At 42.3% G+C, this 18,113-nt stretch overlaps 2 protein-coding genes across 5 annotated transcripts in view; one reads left to right on the forward strand and one right to left on the reverse strand.

Moving 5' to 3' along the window:
* MYPN (myopalladin) overlaps window positions 1-11,368 on the reverse strand; it is a 63,891-nt gene extending 52,523 nt beyond the window's left edge. The window contains exon 1 of the mRNA XM_056495296.1: window positions 9,056-11,368. The gene's annotated coding sequence lies outside the window, so the exon portion shown is untranslated. The remainder of the gene's footprint in view (window positions 1-9,055) is intronic.
* A 1,684-nt stretch (window positions 11,369-13,052) lies between these two features.
* Window positions 13,053-18,113, forward strand: part of HERC4 (HECT and RLD domain containing E3 ubiquitin protein ligase 4) — a 28,402-nt gene continuing 23,341 nt past the window's right edge. For 2 of the 4 annotated variants that reach the window (XM_056494708.1, XM_056494710.1), the window contains exons 1-3: window positions 13,057-13,185; window positions 13,951-14,098; window positions 15,271-15,560. In XM_056494708.1, the coding sequence (XP_056350683.1) occupies window positions 15,335-15,560 (226 nt within the window). In that variant the 5' untranslated portion in view covers window positions 13,057-13,185; window positions 13,951-14,098; window positions 15,271-15,334. Of the gene's footprint in view, window positions 13,186-13,950; window positions 14,099-15,270; window positions 15,561-18,113 lie in introns of all 4 variants that reach the window. The other 2 variants (XM_056494707.1, XM_056494709.1) reach the window with 2 other exon arrangements.

An 18,113-nucleotide genomic window follows, 5' to 3' on the forward strand; every position in this document is an offset into this window, starting at 1 on the left:
ATTTATAGAAAAAATTGAAATCAAGCTTTTGCCTGCTGAGCACTAAGAAAAGCACTTCAAAGTATGATGACCTCCAGCTTTATGTCCTTTTGTCTTTGTTGGCTGGCAGAAGAATGAGGCGTGGTGTCCTAGAATAAATCACATGAGCACTATTTCTCTCCAGATCTTGGCTGTCGAAGCCCAAACTACCTTCACAAGCTCAAACAAGACTCACAAGGAGTGAGTTTAAAAAGCAACTTTATACATGGCTGGTTGGCTGTTACTCCTCAGTAGGATTATCTGACTGTATTTATCAACCTACAGATTGATCATAAATGGAAAATACTTGATTTTCTAGATATTAGACTGAAATTAATACCATTAAATGAGAATGAGACATGCCATTTCTTTGGAAGCTTCCTTAAGGCCCTTTGCAGTCAAGTTCCAGTGGTTTTGCAGAGACCTCTCCAGAGCCCTGTTGAGCAAATGTTTACTGCCCACTCCTGGTTTGCATCCCTCCAATCACTGATCCTGCTCTTCCCAAGGCTGATCTGATTTCTTTCTGAGGGGTAGTGTGTAATAGTGTGTTAGCCAAGTTTGTTCTGCTGGGCTGAAGGAGTACCTGCACAAGAGAGGCTCAGGCTGTGACCATTCTGCTGGGCAAGTATGAATGCTGACTCATTAAATACCCACTTTGCCTTTTGTTAGACTGGGCTGTTCCAAGGGCAGTGAATTGCTCCCTACCTGTGCAGCTTTGGGCAAGAGCACTGACGTCTTTTCTCAAAGCATCAGGGACTGTTGCTGCTTTAATAACTACAGTTAAAGGATGGCTAATTTGAACAGCAGTAGCAAGCCCTATTTGTCTTTTATAGACTTCAATAAATTATCTTAAGGCCATTATTCCTTTGGTAAGAAAAGTGTTAATGGCAAATTTCTGGATGTTCCTGGAAAAGCTATTTCAAGTGATTTACAAACCTTGTGTAAGATGAGTTGGGTATTTTCTATTCATATCACTATGCAGCACATCTCTTAGCATGAGTCTGCCAGGTATTGTGTAATCCTAATTTGGATTCTAATTTTAGAAGTGAAGACATATTAGAAGGATGATAGAAATGGTACCTCTTTGCTATAGAAAGTACAAATAATAATGCTAAAGCACTCCTTGAGTGCCTGTTTCTTTTGCACCCAGCCCAAACCAGACTTTATCATTGCACAGGGCAGCTTCAATCCTCACTGCATCTGAGGATTGCCCAAGTGTTACCAGAGAATTTTTCAATCTCAGTCTTTATTTAGATGAAAGCCTGTTTCCAGTGAAATCAGAATTTTTTCTCTCACGATCATTAATGGCAGAAGAGTCAGACTTTTCCAGGAAATTTTAACTACACTAATGAAAGCAATCACAGAGCCACAATCTCTTGTACCCCAATGTTCCATCTACATCCATTTTTTTTTCAGTGATTTAAAATATACCAGCAGTTTGCTTTGTTGCAGTAGACAAGGTACAGCTGAAAAATGTTAGAAAGATAGATAATCCCCAGAACATGAAATAATTGATGTTATGGGTGGCAATTGTAATAGCTGATTTGTAAAATCTCTTTCCTTGTAAAAAGTTTCTACTCAGTTGTAAAAGTGTCAGGTTCTTTAAGGCAGGTTCCCTGTCTTAAAAGATATGGAGAACACCATGTCCTTATTTTAAATTATGACTTTTTTCTTGTCTGTTATTAGCCATTGTACCATATTATCTTATAAATATCAGCCTTTCAAAGCTGCCTGTGATACTAAAGAGTTAGCAAAAAGTGTTCAAAGACATTTTGCGGTTCCTGCACAGTCAATATTTCATTAGCTTCTCCTACATTCTTTCTTTTCCAAGGGAATTTACTTTTTATTTTTAATGTTGGGAGATCTAACCAACATTTTACAAGCTGCTAGCATTCAGATTTTAAAGTGGATAGTTTCCCCTTCTGGTTCAAGTAAAACATTCATGGGCTCTCCCTGGAAAGGCTCCTGTGGTTGAGTAGGATCTCACCCATGTCTGGGTGCAGAGTTTGGCTCACACCAGCACCTCAGACCTCAGTTATTCATAGAGCACACAGAGACTGGCAGTGACCCAGAAAGGGTTACATCAGATTGGTTTTAAAAATAATTTAGAAATTGAGATGAAACTAATGAAGACTCCTATCTATGTGATTAATGTCTTGGAGACTATGTCTGGTAATTGACAGAAACACCAGATCAGAAAACAGTGATTAAAACTAATAACCCAGAAGCTGGGTTTGATTACTGGGTGTGTGCTCTTCCATTTATGATTTTCTTTGGGCAAGTGAAGCAGGAGGAAGCTTGACACTGATGCCAAGCAACCAGCTAGATGGAAGACTGTGAGGTTTACAGTCAGGGTTACTGCTCCCAGCATCACCAGAGACTATGGGATCTGTTTTAGCACTATAGGATTTCAGTATCCTGATTGCAAGGCATGAATAGACCAAACAGCCCATAGAAGGGATCTGATAATGCCAGTTCTAGTGTCTTCAACTAATTTGGGACACTTTGTGAGATGTGAGATTTTGCCTTCCTACTATGATCCCTCTCCTTCCCTGTCTTCTTTTACTTCATCACTATTTCTTGTCTTTCCTGTCTTTCCTTCTCTTGTTTTTGATAGGACTCTGGTGTAGCAGTCAAGGCTAATTCTGCTGTGTTGTTTCAGGTCTCCAACAGAGCCAGCCCTGGCTGGCACTGCCTCAGCCTGATGTGGTACAGGTGTGCAACATCTGGCTAGAGCTGACACACCACTGCACTTGTTTTCCTGGAATTCAGTGTAAGGGAGGGCACTAACACAGGCCCACCAATTTCAATTTGTTTTCCCCTTCTTTAGAACATACATCTCCAAAACATAGAATAAGGATATTCATGGCCATAATTAGTACCAGCTGAACATGTTGTCAGAGTGGCTGGTACAAAGTGTGGCAATATCTGCTTAACTAAATCTGAAGGAAATCTACAGTGAGAGCCATATTATATACTTCATACTTTGATTATTTAGACTTCTTCTTGTGTTACTTGTAGAAAAGTTAGATTTTTTTTCTCCTGGTATCTATCTCTGTGGTTGATATTAAGCTGATACTGAGTAGATATGACATTTACAGTGTCTGCTTTTGTTAACCTCTTACTATTGTCCAGAGGCAGGAACACAGATGCTTTTGACTTGGGGTTGAGATTAACACAACATGTTGTGAATTGTATTTTTAAAAGTTGTGAATTGTATTTTTAAAAGTGGATTAAGAGTCAGTCGAGGGATGCATATTTTGCAACCACAATCTCTATTTCTAATTACACATTTGTCAAACAGAGATTTACAGTTCACTCCTTATTCTTATCACTTAAATGGCTTCATACATGTAGAACAGAGAGCAGAATTTAACCCAGGCTCCTTGCAAAGAAATTCACAAACCCTGAAAGAACAGGGAGATTTCACTGAAAGTCTATTTGCAAGTGGTTTTAACATAAAAGAACAAAACAAAATGTGGCTATTATTTGTGGAAATCTGATTAATGTGAGTTGCATGGCAATAAGGAAAATAAGCTCAAAGAATTTTCTGTCTGAACTAAGAGCTTATGTACCCTGTATATAAAATATAGATATCTTCAGTATCTATTTTCTGCTTAGAGGTAGTATCTATTCCAGTGTTGTTTGGTCTGTGTTAGAGGCCCTGAGGCCCAGAGCAAATTAACCCCAGAAGGCTGGGCAGGTGGCAGGAGGCTGAGGCAGCTCAGATCAGGACCCTTAGGATTTTAGAGAAGCCAAGCCCAGAATGAAAGGCTGGTGTTTTGAGCATCAGAGGCTTTTGAACCTATTCTAGACAAGCAAAACTGTCCAAAATACCAGCTCAATCAGATGTTTAATAGGACAAAACATTCAATAACTCAGTTGTCAGAATTGTACTTCCCAAGATACACCCTTAACTGGAATGTCCTAAATTCTTGGTAGGTGAAAATAAGGGAAGCTCTCTCCGGACACAGGGGGGCAGCAGGAAAGCGTGGCAGCGTGTGCCAGCAAACACAGACGGGAATGGTGCTCGGGAATCGCGCTGAGTGCTCCGGGCACAGCGACTGCCGGGCTCCGGCTGCTCCGACATGGGGAAGAGCCTTGGCAGGAGTGCTGGGGCTGTGGGAATGTTCCTCCTTGGAACCTTTCGATGTGAAAACACAGCTAGGACATCATCCCCAATCACTCCCATTGGATGGCTGGAGTTGCTGTTTCCCAGCACTTTGGTGTCACCTCTCTGTGCACACTTGAGATCAGTTTACCGGCCCCTCTGTCCCTAATGCTGCCTCATCTGTCTGGAACGCCTTCCCTCAGGCCACTGAGTCACCTTCCCACTTTAAATGTTGCATTGGAACACTAAACTGACTTGCGTTATGACAGAATTTGTAAAAATGTGTGTGACGATGCACTGCGTACTGATGAAGCTTTAGAATGCATGGGGTTTTTAGGGATACAGCTCTTTAATATTATTATATATTATATATATAATTATCTATTAATATTTAGTTTAATAGATTTCATTTTAAATAAAAGGTCTTTTGTGTCAAAACACAAGCAAACTTTCAGAAGCGACAGAGATGAGGATTAAAAGAAATTGTCAGTACCAGCTTGTGAAACACCATCTATATCAGAATGATTCTATTTAGCTGAGAAACAAATGGCATTCAGGTAATGTAAGCTCACTTACATGATCATGACCCAGAAAATTCCCTCAGAGCAACAAGAGTGTGAGGTACTGGCCATTCTGACAGGCCAAGCAGGTGGTTAGCTGTGCCAAAGGTGACATTTTCACAAACATGTAAGACACAGAAAGAGTGAGGATAAGAAAAAGAAAGGAGGACATGCCTTTTCTTTTAGGACCTTAAATAAGACCTGTAATTTATTTCAAATAAATCACCTTGTAATCAGAAATATCGAAGAATTCTTTCCCAGGTCAGTGGTACTCAGTCCTCAGTCTCCAGAACCATCTAATTTCATAGCAGTCAGAACATTATTTACTCAACAGAAGGAGTCAAAAGGTCTATCACAGGATTTAAAATACATTGTGATCTGATAAGCCATGCATATTACAAGCCAAGTTTAGACCAACTGGTTCATCAGTGATATATATTAATGCCTTGTGCTATGCCACCAGTTAAAGAAAGGAATTCTCTTTCTGGCTAGGGTGCCTTTGGAAATCCTTTTTTAAATGTCTCACTTTTTTTTTTTTTTTTCCTCAAAAAAGGAAGAATATTGGAAGACTTCAAATTGTGATGCTTAGCAGGGAAATGCAGATATGGTAAGTGTTTTTCATTTAATCTGATTAGCAAATGCCTTTTAAAGCACAACAAAACCTTTCTGACATGCTTAATTGGTGACGTGGGGCTATGGAAATTCAACATTTGAATTACATTTTAGACATAGTGCTCTTAATGTAAAATCAGGACAGCATGGTAAATCAAGAAAACATCTCTTTTATGAAGAAATATTTACTGGTTTGGGAGGTCAAAGACAGGATATAAAGACCAAGACTATATTTTTACTAAATAGCTAAAAATATAAGTTTTAGATTTTATTACATTTTTGTTGAAAATCTAAGGACTTGCCTGTGTAGATCCACTTGTATATTCCCATTTACCTTCATGCTGGCCAAGAGTTTGATGTTAAAATAACTAGAGGCAGTCACCTACATCTTTACTCATTTATTGAAAATGACAGTACATATTTTGAAGACATACACTTAGTTCAGAAAGTCTCAATCACAGTGTTTATAACTGGATCTTTTGCAGAGATGTGAAGATCTCTCTGGTCAAGATCCTAAGATGCAGGATTTGAGGAGGCCAAAGGTTTACATCAGAAAAGATTTGATGAGGAATATATTACTAGTCTCTGGTTTTATTCTCTTTATGTTGATCAATATATGTCCAAAGGAATTATAGCAGAGTCAAGCATGCTATGTGAACCTTTAACTTCTGAAAAATTAATTTAAAACTCTTATAAGTTTCTGGAAATATACCTATAAGCATAAATTTATTTGGTAATCCTTGAGCTTTTGAATGTCTCTTCAAAATATGTTCACTTAAATTGCATTTTAAAAACCATTTAATTCCACATGTCAAATGGTATTTCTTGTAACTTGCTGTGGGCTTTTTAGAAAACATCAGAAATCATTATGTTTTGTTGTTACTTGGGCAAATATTAGCTGGAAAAAAACTGGTGTGGGAAGTTTCAAAAATGAAGATTTTAAAACTTGTGTTGCCATTAACTATCCTAAACTAAAACTTTGCCAAAAGATAACCATGTTCATAAGTTTGACTTGAAAATGTCCAGACACTTTAATCCCAAATACTGGATTCTTGAGGGGTCATTGCTGATACAATGCCCTGGAAATTACAACTGTTTGTAGTGGCTATAAATGGAACATTTCCAGGTTCTTGCCTATTATAATTCTGCAGGACTGTTGTAGTTATGAACAGACTATTTTAATGCTTATGGTTAATATAAACACAGAAGACAGCACAAACAGGTGATATATAATAATGGTGATGAGCTATTTAGAATCTCAAACTTGAACAAGAGGTCAGGGAAAATGATAAAGACCACATCATTTGCCTCTCAGAAAAGGGATTTTTCATCCTAATGCTGCTTGCTACAAAGCAGCCACTTGTTCATGAGACAAATAAGCATTCCTTTCCTTCATTTTATTAAAAAAAAGAAAAGAAGTTATGATCAAAGGAATTGAATTTGTGATATTGATACTGTCTGTTAAAAAGCCAGTTTGCTACAGAAGCACCTAATAGTGTTTTATTGAATTTTTTGTAACTGCAGAAGTTATATTACACTTGGGCACAATATTTTTTGACAGATCTACTGGCTAAAATGTTATGTGTAACTGTTTTCTGAGGAAATTGGTGTTCCAAGCTGCCTGTCCTGTAATCTGTCTGGTTTTGGATGTCTCCCCTGGGTCATGGGGTGAGCAGAAGCTGCTGTGTCAGTTGGACACTCTGGAAATGCTCTGTCTTTTCCTGAGACACTCAGGAACAGTCTCACTTCAATCTCCAGGGTCCCAAGCCCCAGGACTACTCTGAAATTCATGTCTCTGTATGTTTAGGAGTAATTTTGCTGCTCTAGAACTTTGACCAGGAGCTGAAAACAGCTCTGTATTATTGCTCTATAAAAGTGAATATCTATGTGTAAGGTGGGGATATGCAGTGCCCCTGAAATGATCATTTCTGACTGGGAGCAGTATTTAGTGGTGTGCTGGTGACTTGCTGACATTAATGACAAGGAGGCCTTCATCAGGCAGACATGGGTAATGAATCACTGCTACCTCCTTCCCTATCCAAGAAAAAAGCATAGCTAAATGCAATGGAGGTTTGGCACAAGTGGCTGCTCTACTGTTTCTGCTTCCAAAGGATATACAGTTGCTTTGGCTTCCCCTTTCAAGCTTGAAGTTTTAAATGGAAGCAGCTTGTTCTGTGCTGGTAGACCAAATAAACAAAGAAACATTATCCCAAAAACATGGACCCAAAGTCTTCTGCAGTGAAATAGGAGCATCCAAATCACCCACACTGAAAAAATCAAAAACAAAATTGGAACACTTTGCACCACTCTAGTGTCAGTAAACAGAAACAAAAGATTACAATTTTGTGGCAATTTTTCTTTCCTAAATAAAATAAATATTGACTTAAGAGACCTCTGGGAACATGAGGAGTCACTGGGTTTCTCTACATAGGAATTGTGTGTGGGAAGCAGCAGTGATTCCATTTTTCACACAGTTATGAGGATTTGATTGCTCAGCTCACCTTCTGTCTCCAAAGTTTTTTTAAATTATTTTTTATTGTAATGCCAAGGTTGAGACTTACATTATAGAAAATTAAGAGTTACAGTCCTTCAAGGACTCCAGGCTCTGACTGCTCACATACAATTCTGTGAAACTCCTTAACAACATCTGCAAGAGAAATTTAATTTTCCATCTGTCCAAGATTCTTTGACCACTGTGATATTTAATCCCCTTTATGATGTCCTGTACTGTAGTCATAGATTCAGTCCCACTTTGACACATTTAGTCTGTGCTTCACCAAATATCTGTTGGTTGCTGACAGCACAAAAGAGATTTTACAGATTCTTTCTGGGTTTTGGTAATACACAGGAAATCATTAATATTGTCCTAAATTTAATTACAAAAGCTACAGAGTACTGACCAATCATCTTTACTGAACAAAAATATCTGTGTTGCAAAACAGTGCCATATTTCTGAGTGATAACTAATAGCAGAAACAGCTGTATGTAGTTTGAATATACCAGTTTATGCCCCAGTGTTATTTTCTTCCCAGCTATTCTTTGCAAAGTGCCACCACAGGAATAGAGAAAACAGCATGTACTGACAATTGTTTAGGCACGTGGCACAGGCTGTCACACCCAGCTGCTGGGGGGATCCTCTGCTTCCTGGAGACTGTGCTCTGCCTCCTTCCCCCTTTCATGGCTTGATATTCTAATGTTTCCTCACAGTTTCTTTTCTGTCCTCATCTGCAAGCCTTACTCTGGTCTAGGATCTTTTCCTCCACTATTTCTGTTCCCCTACACAAACACATCCACCCTATTTTCCTGCTGCTTGGAAGTTGGATTTTTTTTTTTTTTTTGCTCTCAAATCATACTCCTAAAGCAAAGGACTTTATCATGCAGTAAATCAGGTAGAGATCAGGAGTATCAGGAAAAAATCAGTTTCGCTCAATAGAAAGAGAATTTATCATGTTGTTTTCAATTTTCATATCAGCCCATTTTTTTCTTCCATTTCCAGTTATATTCCAGTAAAAACAAACTTATTTCTGTGAATTAAATGCCAGCTCCCACCACACCCCTCAGAAAAGAGACCATGTAATTTTCAGAGTTTTCCCTTTGCTGAATCCAAATCCCCCCGAGGGAATAGGTCTCTCCTCTCCACCTCTGTTTACACGAGCACCTTTCTTTCTTCCCAATCAGGTCAGCCTGTGCTTGGGATAAGAAATTACACTAAACAGTCCAACATGGAAATGTCAGAGAAGCCAGGAGTGCTCACCATGAGGTGCTGTGGCCAGGCTGTGTGTGAGCCTCAGTCGTGGTCCTCTCCCGTGCCTCTTTGTTCTCCTCAGTGCAGGCTGCTACCTTTCTGCCTGCTCTTTACCAAATAGTAAGAAGGCTAATTTTAGGGTGCTTCATCATGCTGCCGTGCAAAGACACAGTGTCATGTCAGAATCAGCAGCATGTGGCACCACTTGCAGCTATTTTATAAGCTGAGGTTCAGCGTGTTACCAAATTGGTCTCTGCAGGGCGCAGCCCGCCCAGTTATTGATGTTGTGTTCCTGTAGGATTGCACCTTAAAAATCAAAGGTCAGTTTTGGCCTGACCAAAACCCAGTTTAATGACATGGGAACTGGTGTCTCAGCATCCAGCTCCTAACCAAAAACCAAAAAAATTATACAGGAATTTCCTGGTGCTTGGTTAGCACTTGGCCTGCTGATCTATTTATAACAGAAAAATGCATGTAATAGTGTGAAACATCAATTCAGTAGGAAGAAAATATGCCCCATGTGGGAAAGGGCTGCACTCCCAACCCTCTGTGTAGGATGCTCAAAAATGTTCAGCATCTTCAGCCCCAACCTGCAGGTGGCTCAGCTCTTGTGTGGCTTCTGCCATACTGCCAGGGCACAGGGGAGTCACTCAGAGCCAGCTGGAGTGGGCCTGGGGGCACTGGATTTCCCCAAGGGTTTGTGAATACAAGAGCTTCATCCCTAACACAAAGGGCAGCTCATTTCCTTCCTTACAGACTTCATGTCCAGAGCTCATCATCACCCTCCACTCCTTTTTCATTCCCTTTGCATTCATCGTCCTATGATGAATTGCTTCCCTTTGGCTATTTCACCTACAGTCGGTGGCCTGAGGGGATGAGGGGAGTGGGGGGTTGCAGGTTCTTGGTTTGGCTTATCTTAATTTGAAGGTGTCTCCTCAGTTTTCCCTTAACCAGCTCCCTTTATCAGATGCCTCAAGTTAACCACAGAACTTGCAGTCTTGTCAGTTCAGTATTTGTATTGTGATTTATGTTCACAAACAGGTCACAAAAACTGTTCAGGTTGTTTCAGCACATTGCCATCAGTTAATAAATACTTGGTCTTACTGGTGAGCAGATTTGCATTTGAGCTGGACAGAACTGTTTGTGAGCAGGGTGGGCAGAGAGAGAGCTACAACACACTCAGCTATAAAGTGGCAGAGCATATAAAACATACTCTGTGTATGTGTGAGTTCTCTACATGGACACTGTGAAGAATTTAAGGATGAAATGTAAAACTGAAATGGCATAAAAGGGCCTGACCATCCCTTGTTTGTAAGGCTATTTGCATTCTAAAGCTTTTTCTTTGTCTTAATCAAGAATATTCTACACAAAGGCTTCACACAAAGGTCAGTAATTTCTCACAGCAAAATGCTGACGTCTCTAATTTCATGTTATCAGCTGTTCTGGACACCCATTTCTATTTTCTGTAGTCTGTGACACATCAAAGTATAAAGCAAAGGGGTTTGAAATGTGGATTTAAAGTTTATAAAGGATGTCCTGGCTGTTGCCAGGAGAAAATGGAAGCAGAGAGCAGAATCTGTCTCTGTTACTAACTATACAGAAAGTTTTATGCCATAACACTGTAGCCTTCAAAAATATCTAGATTAACTGAAAGATGTTTTTCAGTCATTAAGCATAAATGACATATCAGTTAACCCTAGATATGATTATTTCCCCATTTTTGTATTATCTCAGTGGGGGATTAACTGGGGTACAATTGTGCTGACAGCTATCACCAGGCAGTAGGCAAGCATTGCTATTTTAATAATGGCAAGGGAACTGAAAATAGTTTCCTGCTTGTTGTGACCATCAATAAGAAGACTGTGCAATGGTAGTAGGAAACCCTCAGTGCTAAGGCACTTACAAGGAAATAAATTCCTTTCCTGAAATTAAGCAGATTTCTATTTCTTGTTTTCACTGGATTTTGCATCTGTGACACACAGCAGATATTCTCTTCTCCCCACTGCCTATGTGTTCCCAGCCCCAAGAAGGGGATGCCATAAGGTACTAAGGCATGGTGGGTAGGATATGGCTTCTCTGGAACAAAAAAGCAAATTTGCTAAGATAAATGGTAAGTGGAATAAAAGTAGACACACTTGAATTATTCCATTTACAGTGATCTGTTTTAAGGATTACAATAATTCTTTAAAATAAAATAGCAATGTCTATTACAGAAGGAGGTTGAGATTTGTGCAACACTGTACATTGTTTCATGCTTTATGTATTTTTTATTTCATGTGTTAATCCAATTATACCAAGTGACATTTCCTTGAATAAAATTGTAGTGGGTATACATGTTCTCTTCAAGTACTTGGGCATATCCCCACATGCTGGTCAGAGGACACATTGCACAATGAATGCCAATATTTAAAATCCATTTCACAGTGTAGTTACTACTCTGTGGGGCTCACAAATAAAAGGAAAAGGAAGTTTAGAAGAAAACAAATGAAATGTTTTCCTCCATTTTCTGTGTGTCACAGCTCCTGCTAACCTTCCAGTCTTAGATGCAGAAGGGCAAAAGGCAAAGCACTCACATTTCTCCTTTAAATAGTAAAACTGGGTGTTTGCTACCCTGAAAAGTGCTGCATCATTTAGCTTGTGTCAGCTGTGCAGCAATCTCATTTTCTCTAGGTATGAATTCCGTATTGCTAGTTTGGATCTTTACTGATAAATCTAGAACCACAAATCCCAAGAATTCCCTTAGAATCTTACCTATTTGAATATACAAAGGGGTGTTTAATGGCTGGACCAAGACATCCCATTTATTGTGATTTTGTTAAATGATTTCCATACAACAAAAGGGTAAAAGGACACCAAACACAGAACTTTCCTCACCCACCCTTTGCAAAATCACTTGCTATGAAGTATGCCTGGACCTGGCCTTTTTTCACTTCCTGACCTACATGAAGGTGGATCCTTCTGTAAAGAGGCTGCTAAATAAGGAAATCTCATTTGGATTACCAACCCGGTCCAATTACATGAATTGCAAAGGTTTTCCTCCCATAATATTAAGGGGAAAGAAAAAAAAACAAAACCAAACCAAACAACAAACGTTAAGAAATATGTCTGGCATGTGAACTTCCTTATCAGTGGTTCCATTAGAGATACGTGTTCAGTGAAAGAAAAAAAAAAAAAGAAAAAGAAAAAAAAAAAAAAGAATAAAAGTTTTAACATGCCCATCTTGGGTCTGGCCACTGAGAAAAGGTTGTAAGCAGTGTGGAGAATTGGGAAAAGTGCATTTCTTTGTGCGGGAGGGGCAGAGCGAAGGCTCGGAGGGAGGGCCGGTGCTGGGAGCGCTGCCTCCCGCGGCAGCAGCGCCCCCGATCCGCCGCGACGTGATCCCACAGCTGAATGACGCCTAATTGGAGTGTGAAGAACAGCTTGTTCTGCATCTCCCTGGCGGATCCAGTTCCTTCCCACTCGCTGGTCTCATTCTTTTCGTGCCCTCAGAGGCTTCTGCGGATCTCCCTAGATTCGGATAAGGAACAGCAGCACGCGCCCGAGTGTCTGAGGAACTCTGCAAGACCTCAGGGAGCTGTCTGCCCCAGAACCCACTCGAGTTTTTAATTCTCAGTTTAAAACCTGTAATGTAACACAAGGACGGCTCTGTATTTTCGCACTCACACACGTTCTCAGAGCGCGTCCAGCTCCAGCCAGCAGCGGAGGAAGAGCCGAGCTCCGCGCCCGGCCCAGCGCTTCCCCGAGCACAGCGGGAGAACGGGAGGTCACTGCTCGGGGCTCCGCTCAGCCTCATTTCTGCCGTCAGCCCTCGGCCCGCCTGCTCCCAGCGCAACGGCGGGAACCGAGCGCGCGGCGCCTCCGAGCGCAACGTCCCTGCCGGAGCCGCGCCGAGCCCCGCCGAGCCCCGGGCGGCGGCTCCGGCCGCGTCCCCGCCCCTGCCCACGCGGCCGGGCCGGCGGGGGGCGGGCGGTGCAGCGGGCGCCGCGGTCCCGCCCGCCCAGCCGGCGCCTGCGCGGCAGCGGCGGCCGGGCCCTGTCACCGCGCCCGGGGCCGCTCACGCTGCTCACGCCCCGGCCGTGGCCGGCGAGCGCCTGCGGTGGGCGGGCTGCGCAGGGCGGCGGAGCGCATCGCTGCCGCCGGTGAGTGCGGCCGGGCCTCGGCGGGGCCGGGCGGGGCGGCCGGGGGAGCGGCCGGGGCCGCGCTCGGGCCCCGCGGCGGGACGCGGGAGCGGGGCGGGTCGGGCGGCGGTGCCGCGGGGCAGGTGCGGCCCGGGGCGGTTGGGAGCAGGCCGGGCGGCGCTGCCCAGCGGCCGCGGGGCACGGAGCGCTCCGGCCGCCGCCCCTCTCCGCCGCCGGGCCGAGGGCAGCCGAGCCCCGCCGAGGGAGCGCACGGGGCCGCGGCGAGCGGCGGGGCGGGCGGGCTGCCCTCACGGGCACGGCCTGAGCGCGCGGCGGCGGCCGCAGCTGCGCCGAGCGGCCGGGGCTTCCCTGCGCCGCCTCCCGCCCCGGGCACCGGGCGAGCGCTGCTGCTGCCCCCGGGCTGGCTCCGGGTTCCTCCCGGTTGCCTCTGCTAGCTCCGGGTTCCTCCGGGCTGGCCCCGGGCCGCTTCCCACGTCACGCGCGGGAGTATCCAGCAGCTGGCGGCGCGAGTTGGCTGTCCGGAGCACGCACAGGGGTGAAAGAGTGCCGTGATTTGAGATCAAAGTACAGAACTTTGGCTACTGACTCGTCAGTGATACAAAACAAAACAACGCAACCCCGCCTTCCGTGGAAATACATATATAGTTCAATGGACAGGAGAACTTGCCTTACTTTTTTTTCCCTGCTGGAGATGGAGCTAAATCTTGACTGTAGAAATATCGCAGAACTGTAATCGTACACCTTTTCTAATTTCTTGTGTTGCAGGCTGAAGCGAGTCACTGCTCCAGATGTGTGACATGTGCTGTTGTGTCGCTTTGTCTTAGCTGGAGACGTCTTCGTTTCGATGTCCCCTTCTGAATGTGGTAGGATATAGCTAGGGAAATATTTGATCATGCCTCACCTCCTGAGATAGGTAAACAATGCAATATATTTTAAGCTGTTTGGGTGTTTTTGTTTGGTGTTGCTTTTGGGTTTTTTCATACAGTCACAATAACATTTTATTTACTGTGTTTTGACTTTTGCAGAGAGAAACAGTTTATCCTGTTTTACTGGCAAGAATATGCAAAGCTTACATGTTGAATGTTGGCTTGCTTCTTTGAACAGTTTGAGATTTAGGTAGCTCATACACATTATGACCCTGCAGAATATCTTCTAAATAACGGGCACAGATGAAAATTTATAGTAATTTCACATTAGACTACATTGACTTTTAAATAGAGGGAAACTTACTGTCATTGAAATGTGGTTTAAGTAGTAGTGAAAACATTGTCACCAGTTCTTTGTTGTATTCACTGTTGCAAGTGAAAGAGAAGGGCAGCTTTGAATCCTTTCCAAAAAAGGTACCGAGTCTGTCAGCACAAACACTGATAATTGTAATTTAGGGATTAGGGGTGTGGGCTTGCTTGGGGGAGTTGGTGTGTATGGCCTCTTGTGACTGCAGAGAAGTTGTAGCTGGTGTTGATTGTAGTGCAAGACTGGGGACTTGAGTTTCAGCTGTTTATTTTCTTTTCAGCTGTAAGTTCAGTTGGCTGCCTGGTTGTTTAGATGCAATGACTGACACAGTGTATTGTACTTTGTATTGCATAACTGGATTGATCAGAGCTGACCAATTTTTTCCAAGCTGTGAGTCAAGGGTTGTTTTTGGTGATGATCTTGAGGCCGTACGCAGTGCTGGAATCATGCAACTCCTCAAGTAAAGAAAGTAGCCTCTACTGCCTCCTTGGGAGATACTTGAAGTCATTTCCCCTGGCTGGAATCTGTTGCAACTGCAAGTTTGTATACATTTGGATTGGGGATTAAAGGAGTTTTACCAAAAATGATATTTTATTTTAAGTTTTTGAAACAAAGTTATGTGAAACCAGTGACCTGCACATTTTAAAAGTTGTGTCTGAAATGGGAAAGCATTTTACTGCAGAGTTAATGCAAACCCTGTCCAAGAAAGCAAATCACACTCTTAAAAATTGTTCAGACTTTTAATATATTGGTATAGAGAAAGTGAGCTCATGGATTACATGCTGTATAGAAAATAATGTAAATGTTTGGGACAATACTGAAAAATGTACATTTTTCCCTTTTTCTTAACAGCTACGCAGAAGGAATATTCTAGAAAAGTGAAGTTGGAAGATCTCTGATAAAAGGAAGTGTAAACATGTTGTGCTGGGGCAATGCATCTTTTGGACAGCTTGGATTGGGTGGAATTGATGAAGAGGTTGTTTTAGAACCCAGAAAAAGTGACTTTTTCCTAAATAAAAGGGTCAGAGATGTAGGATGTGGACTGAGACATACTGTTTTTGTCCTGGATGATGGGACTGTTTATACATGTGGATGCAATGATCTAGGACAACTAGGCCATGAAAAAGCCAGAAAAAGACCTGGTAAGTATGGAGGTGATGAATTGTGGAGATTGTGTGGCTTTCATTTTATTGTGCTTCATCAAAGCCAAGGTTACCAGTGTCTGTGCACCTGGCAAATTCATGCCCAGCAGTTCTTCCAAGAATGGACATGTTTTTAACTGGAAAAGTGTTGCTTTGCTGGGATGGGTTATTGTAGCATTTGGAAACAAGCAGCTATGAAACACGGCAGTCCCCCCATATTTTTGTGTGCTGTGCAGCTGGACACTGCCACTGTTTTTTATTTCAAGCCATGGGAGACTCAGTGCCTGTTTTTAATCTGAAGGGGAGCTGACCTGCTGCAATATGTGGACGAGTATTGTACTTCATGTCTGGGTTTGGCTGTTGGAGTATGGTGGAAATGAGTATTTGGCATATCACAGCAGAGAAACATGCAGTGTGTTTTTAGTTGTCTAATCCATGATGTAGAGCAGGTCTGATTAAAGCAATGTTCCCTTTTTTTCAAGAACTAAAAATAAAACTTTTGATAAAAGACTTATCAGCATATGCAGTGCTTCAGGGAGAAGATTTGGAAAAGCCTAAAGGATGCTGTGTAACCATTCTTGGAGCTTTTTTCCTTCCCACCTGTGTTCTGTGTGTGTTTCTGCTCCTTCCCAGTGCAGTTCTGGAGCAGAAGTGGGTAAACATCTTGCAGGGACTGCAGAGGAGTGTGCACATGGGCTCCCTTCAGAGCTTGCATGTGAGTCATAGCTGGTGCTGAGAGCCAGGGAACAGAGCTGCTCACTGCTTACAGTAACAAGCTGCAAGGGCTTCCTGGCACTCCATTCTAATCACTCCTAGAGCACTTCTACAACTTGCTTGGCTCAATATTTCCCACACATTTTTCAAATGGAGATGAGGTGTCACGAAGTATTTTTGTAGTTCTCCTTTACACAGTTTCAGTTTTGATGCCAGTTAAAGATTTTTTTTTTTTTTTTGAGATGTAACTTTTTTAAACTAATGTGGACTTCTGTTGGGAAACAGTATGTGGATATTAAAACAGATAAGCTTTAATCCTCTGCAAACATCTGCTTCATGAACATGAGGAGAAACTCAGTGTGTCAAACTTACTCTGCTTGTTGCCTGCTTTGAAAATTATGGTGAATTGTCCTTTAAATCTAAAGGTCACAACGAAAATATCTGACTTTTAATTTGCATGGCCTTTCATATGTAATGGACCTGCTATAATTTTGGTTTTTTAATGTGCTCAGACACATGAGGATTGTAATGTCCTCCCTAATTTTCCTTTCACCCAGAGGTTACTGATAATAGTGCTGAGTGTTGTATGAAGTCAGAGCTGGGATGACTTCAGCTGCACAGTCCAGAGAGGATTGGTATCTTTACAGATGGGTGGATGCTCTCTTTTGAATGTGTTTCTGCTAACTGGAGATAATTTTGTTGCTGACTGTGTGTCTTTGCTACCTCCTTGTCCCACTGCCTTTCCTCTTTCCTCCTCCTAGAGCTCTACTTGTCATAGGGACTGCACGACTGTTCCTTGATCCATTTTAGGCAGAGTCAGGCTGGCTGGTTCAGACCTGGGGGAGATGGCCTGAGCTAATCTGGAGAGTGCTTCCATGACCTCTCCCACTAGCAGGGCTGTGGGAGGCTCTGATGGGTGAATTGGGGTGGTAACCTCTTTAGTCAGAGCAGCTGGATGTAATAAAAAGAGCTTGTATCTGCTGCCTGTGGTAGTTTATTTTGGAAGCTGAGTGCCTGTCATGCTGCAGATAATGTGAGCTACTGGTTTGAAGTTGACTTAGGCTGTGTTCAGAGTGCCCTTAACATTGATGATACACAGGCTTTTTCAGTGCTGTGCCATTCTTAGGCTGGAATAGAATTTGTGTTTGAAAACTGGGAGTAAAATGTCCAAGCACTCCCTTATTTAAAGGAACTGTTAAAAATTCCAGCCTTAATGACAGACCCTGATGATATTTCTTCACTTATTGTTGAAATGGAAGTTTTAGACTTCTGGTCACAAATCATAAGCCCAAAACCAAGCATTTTCCAAATGCATTGGTGCAGGCTGCTGGAAAAAAAGTCACAGACAGTGTGTGCTTTTCAGAGGCATGCACTGCATGTCTAGAAAAATTGCTCTTTAGGATCTGTTTCTACAGTATTTTGCATTATAAAGAAGACATTGTGTAGCTCATTGCAAAATCAGTAGCTTTAGTCTGTAATTTGCCCTGCCTTGTTTTGCAGGCTCTCTCCTAATAGTGAATAGGTGAATTTAATTTGCTGTGGTGGAATGTTTTCCTCTTACATAATGTCTACACGTGTAGTCACTTGACAATAATCTATTTGACCTTACTGTTAATAGAGTTTCTGGACTCATTTTCAGATGGCCAGGTTAGAAGGAACCATTATGATCAGGCTGCAGGTTCTGTGCACTTCTGTGTATTGCTCCAGATTTGGTTACTTTGAGGTGTCAAATTTAACTTATTTCTCCTAGAATCACATGTTTATAATTGTAAATAAAGAGTGTTTAGCAGAACTTAGGGACTTAGTTTAGTATCACACCACTTGATGTCTTAGGACTGT

Source organism: Oenanthe melanoleuca, chromosome 6, assembly GCF_029582105.1.
Source record: "Oenanthe melanoleuca isolate GR-GAL-2019-014 chromosome 6, OMel1.0, whole genome shotgun sequence".
Lineage (NCBI taxonomy): Eukaryota > Metazoa > Chordata > Aves > Passeriformes > Muscicapidae > Oenanthe > Oenanthe melanoleuca.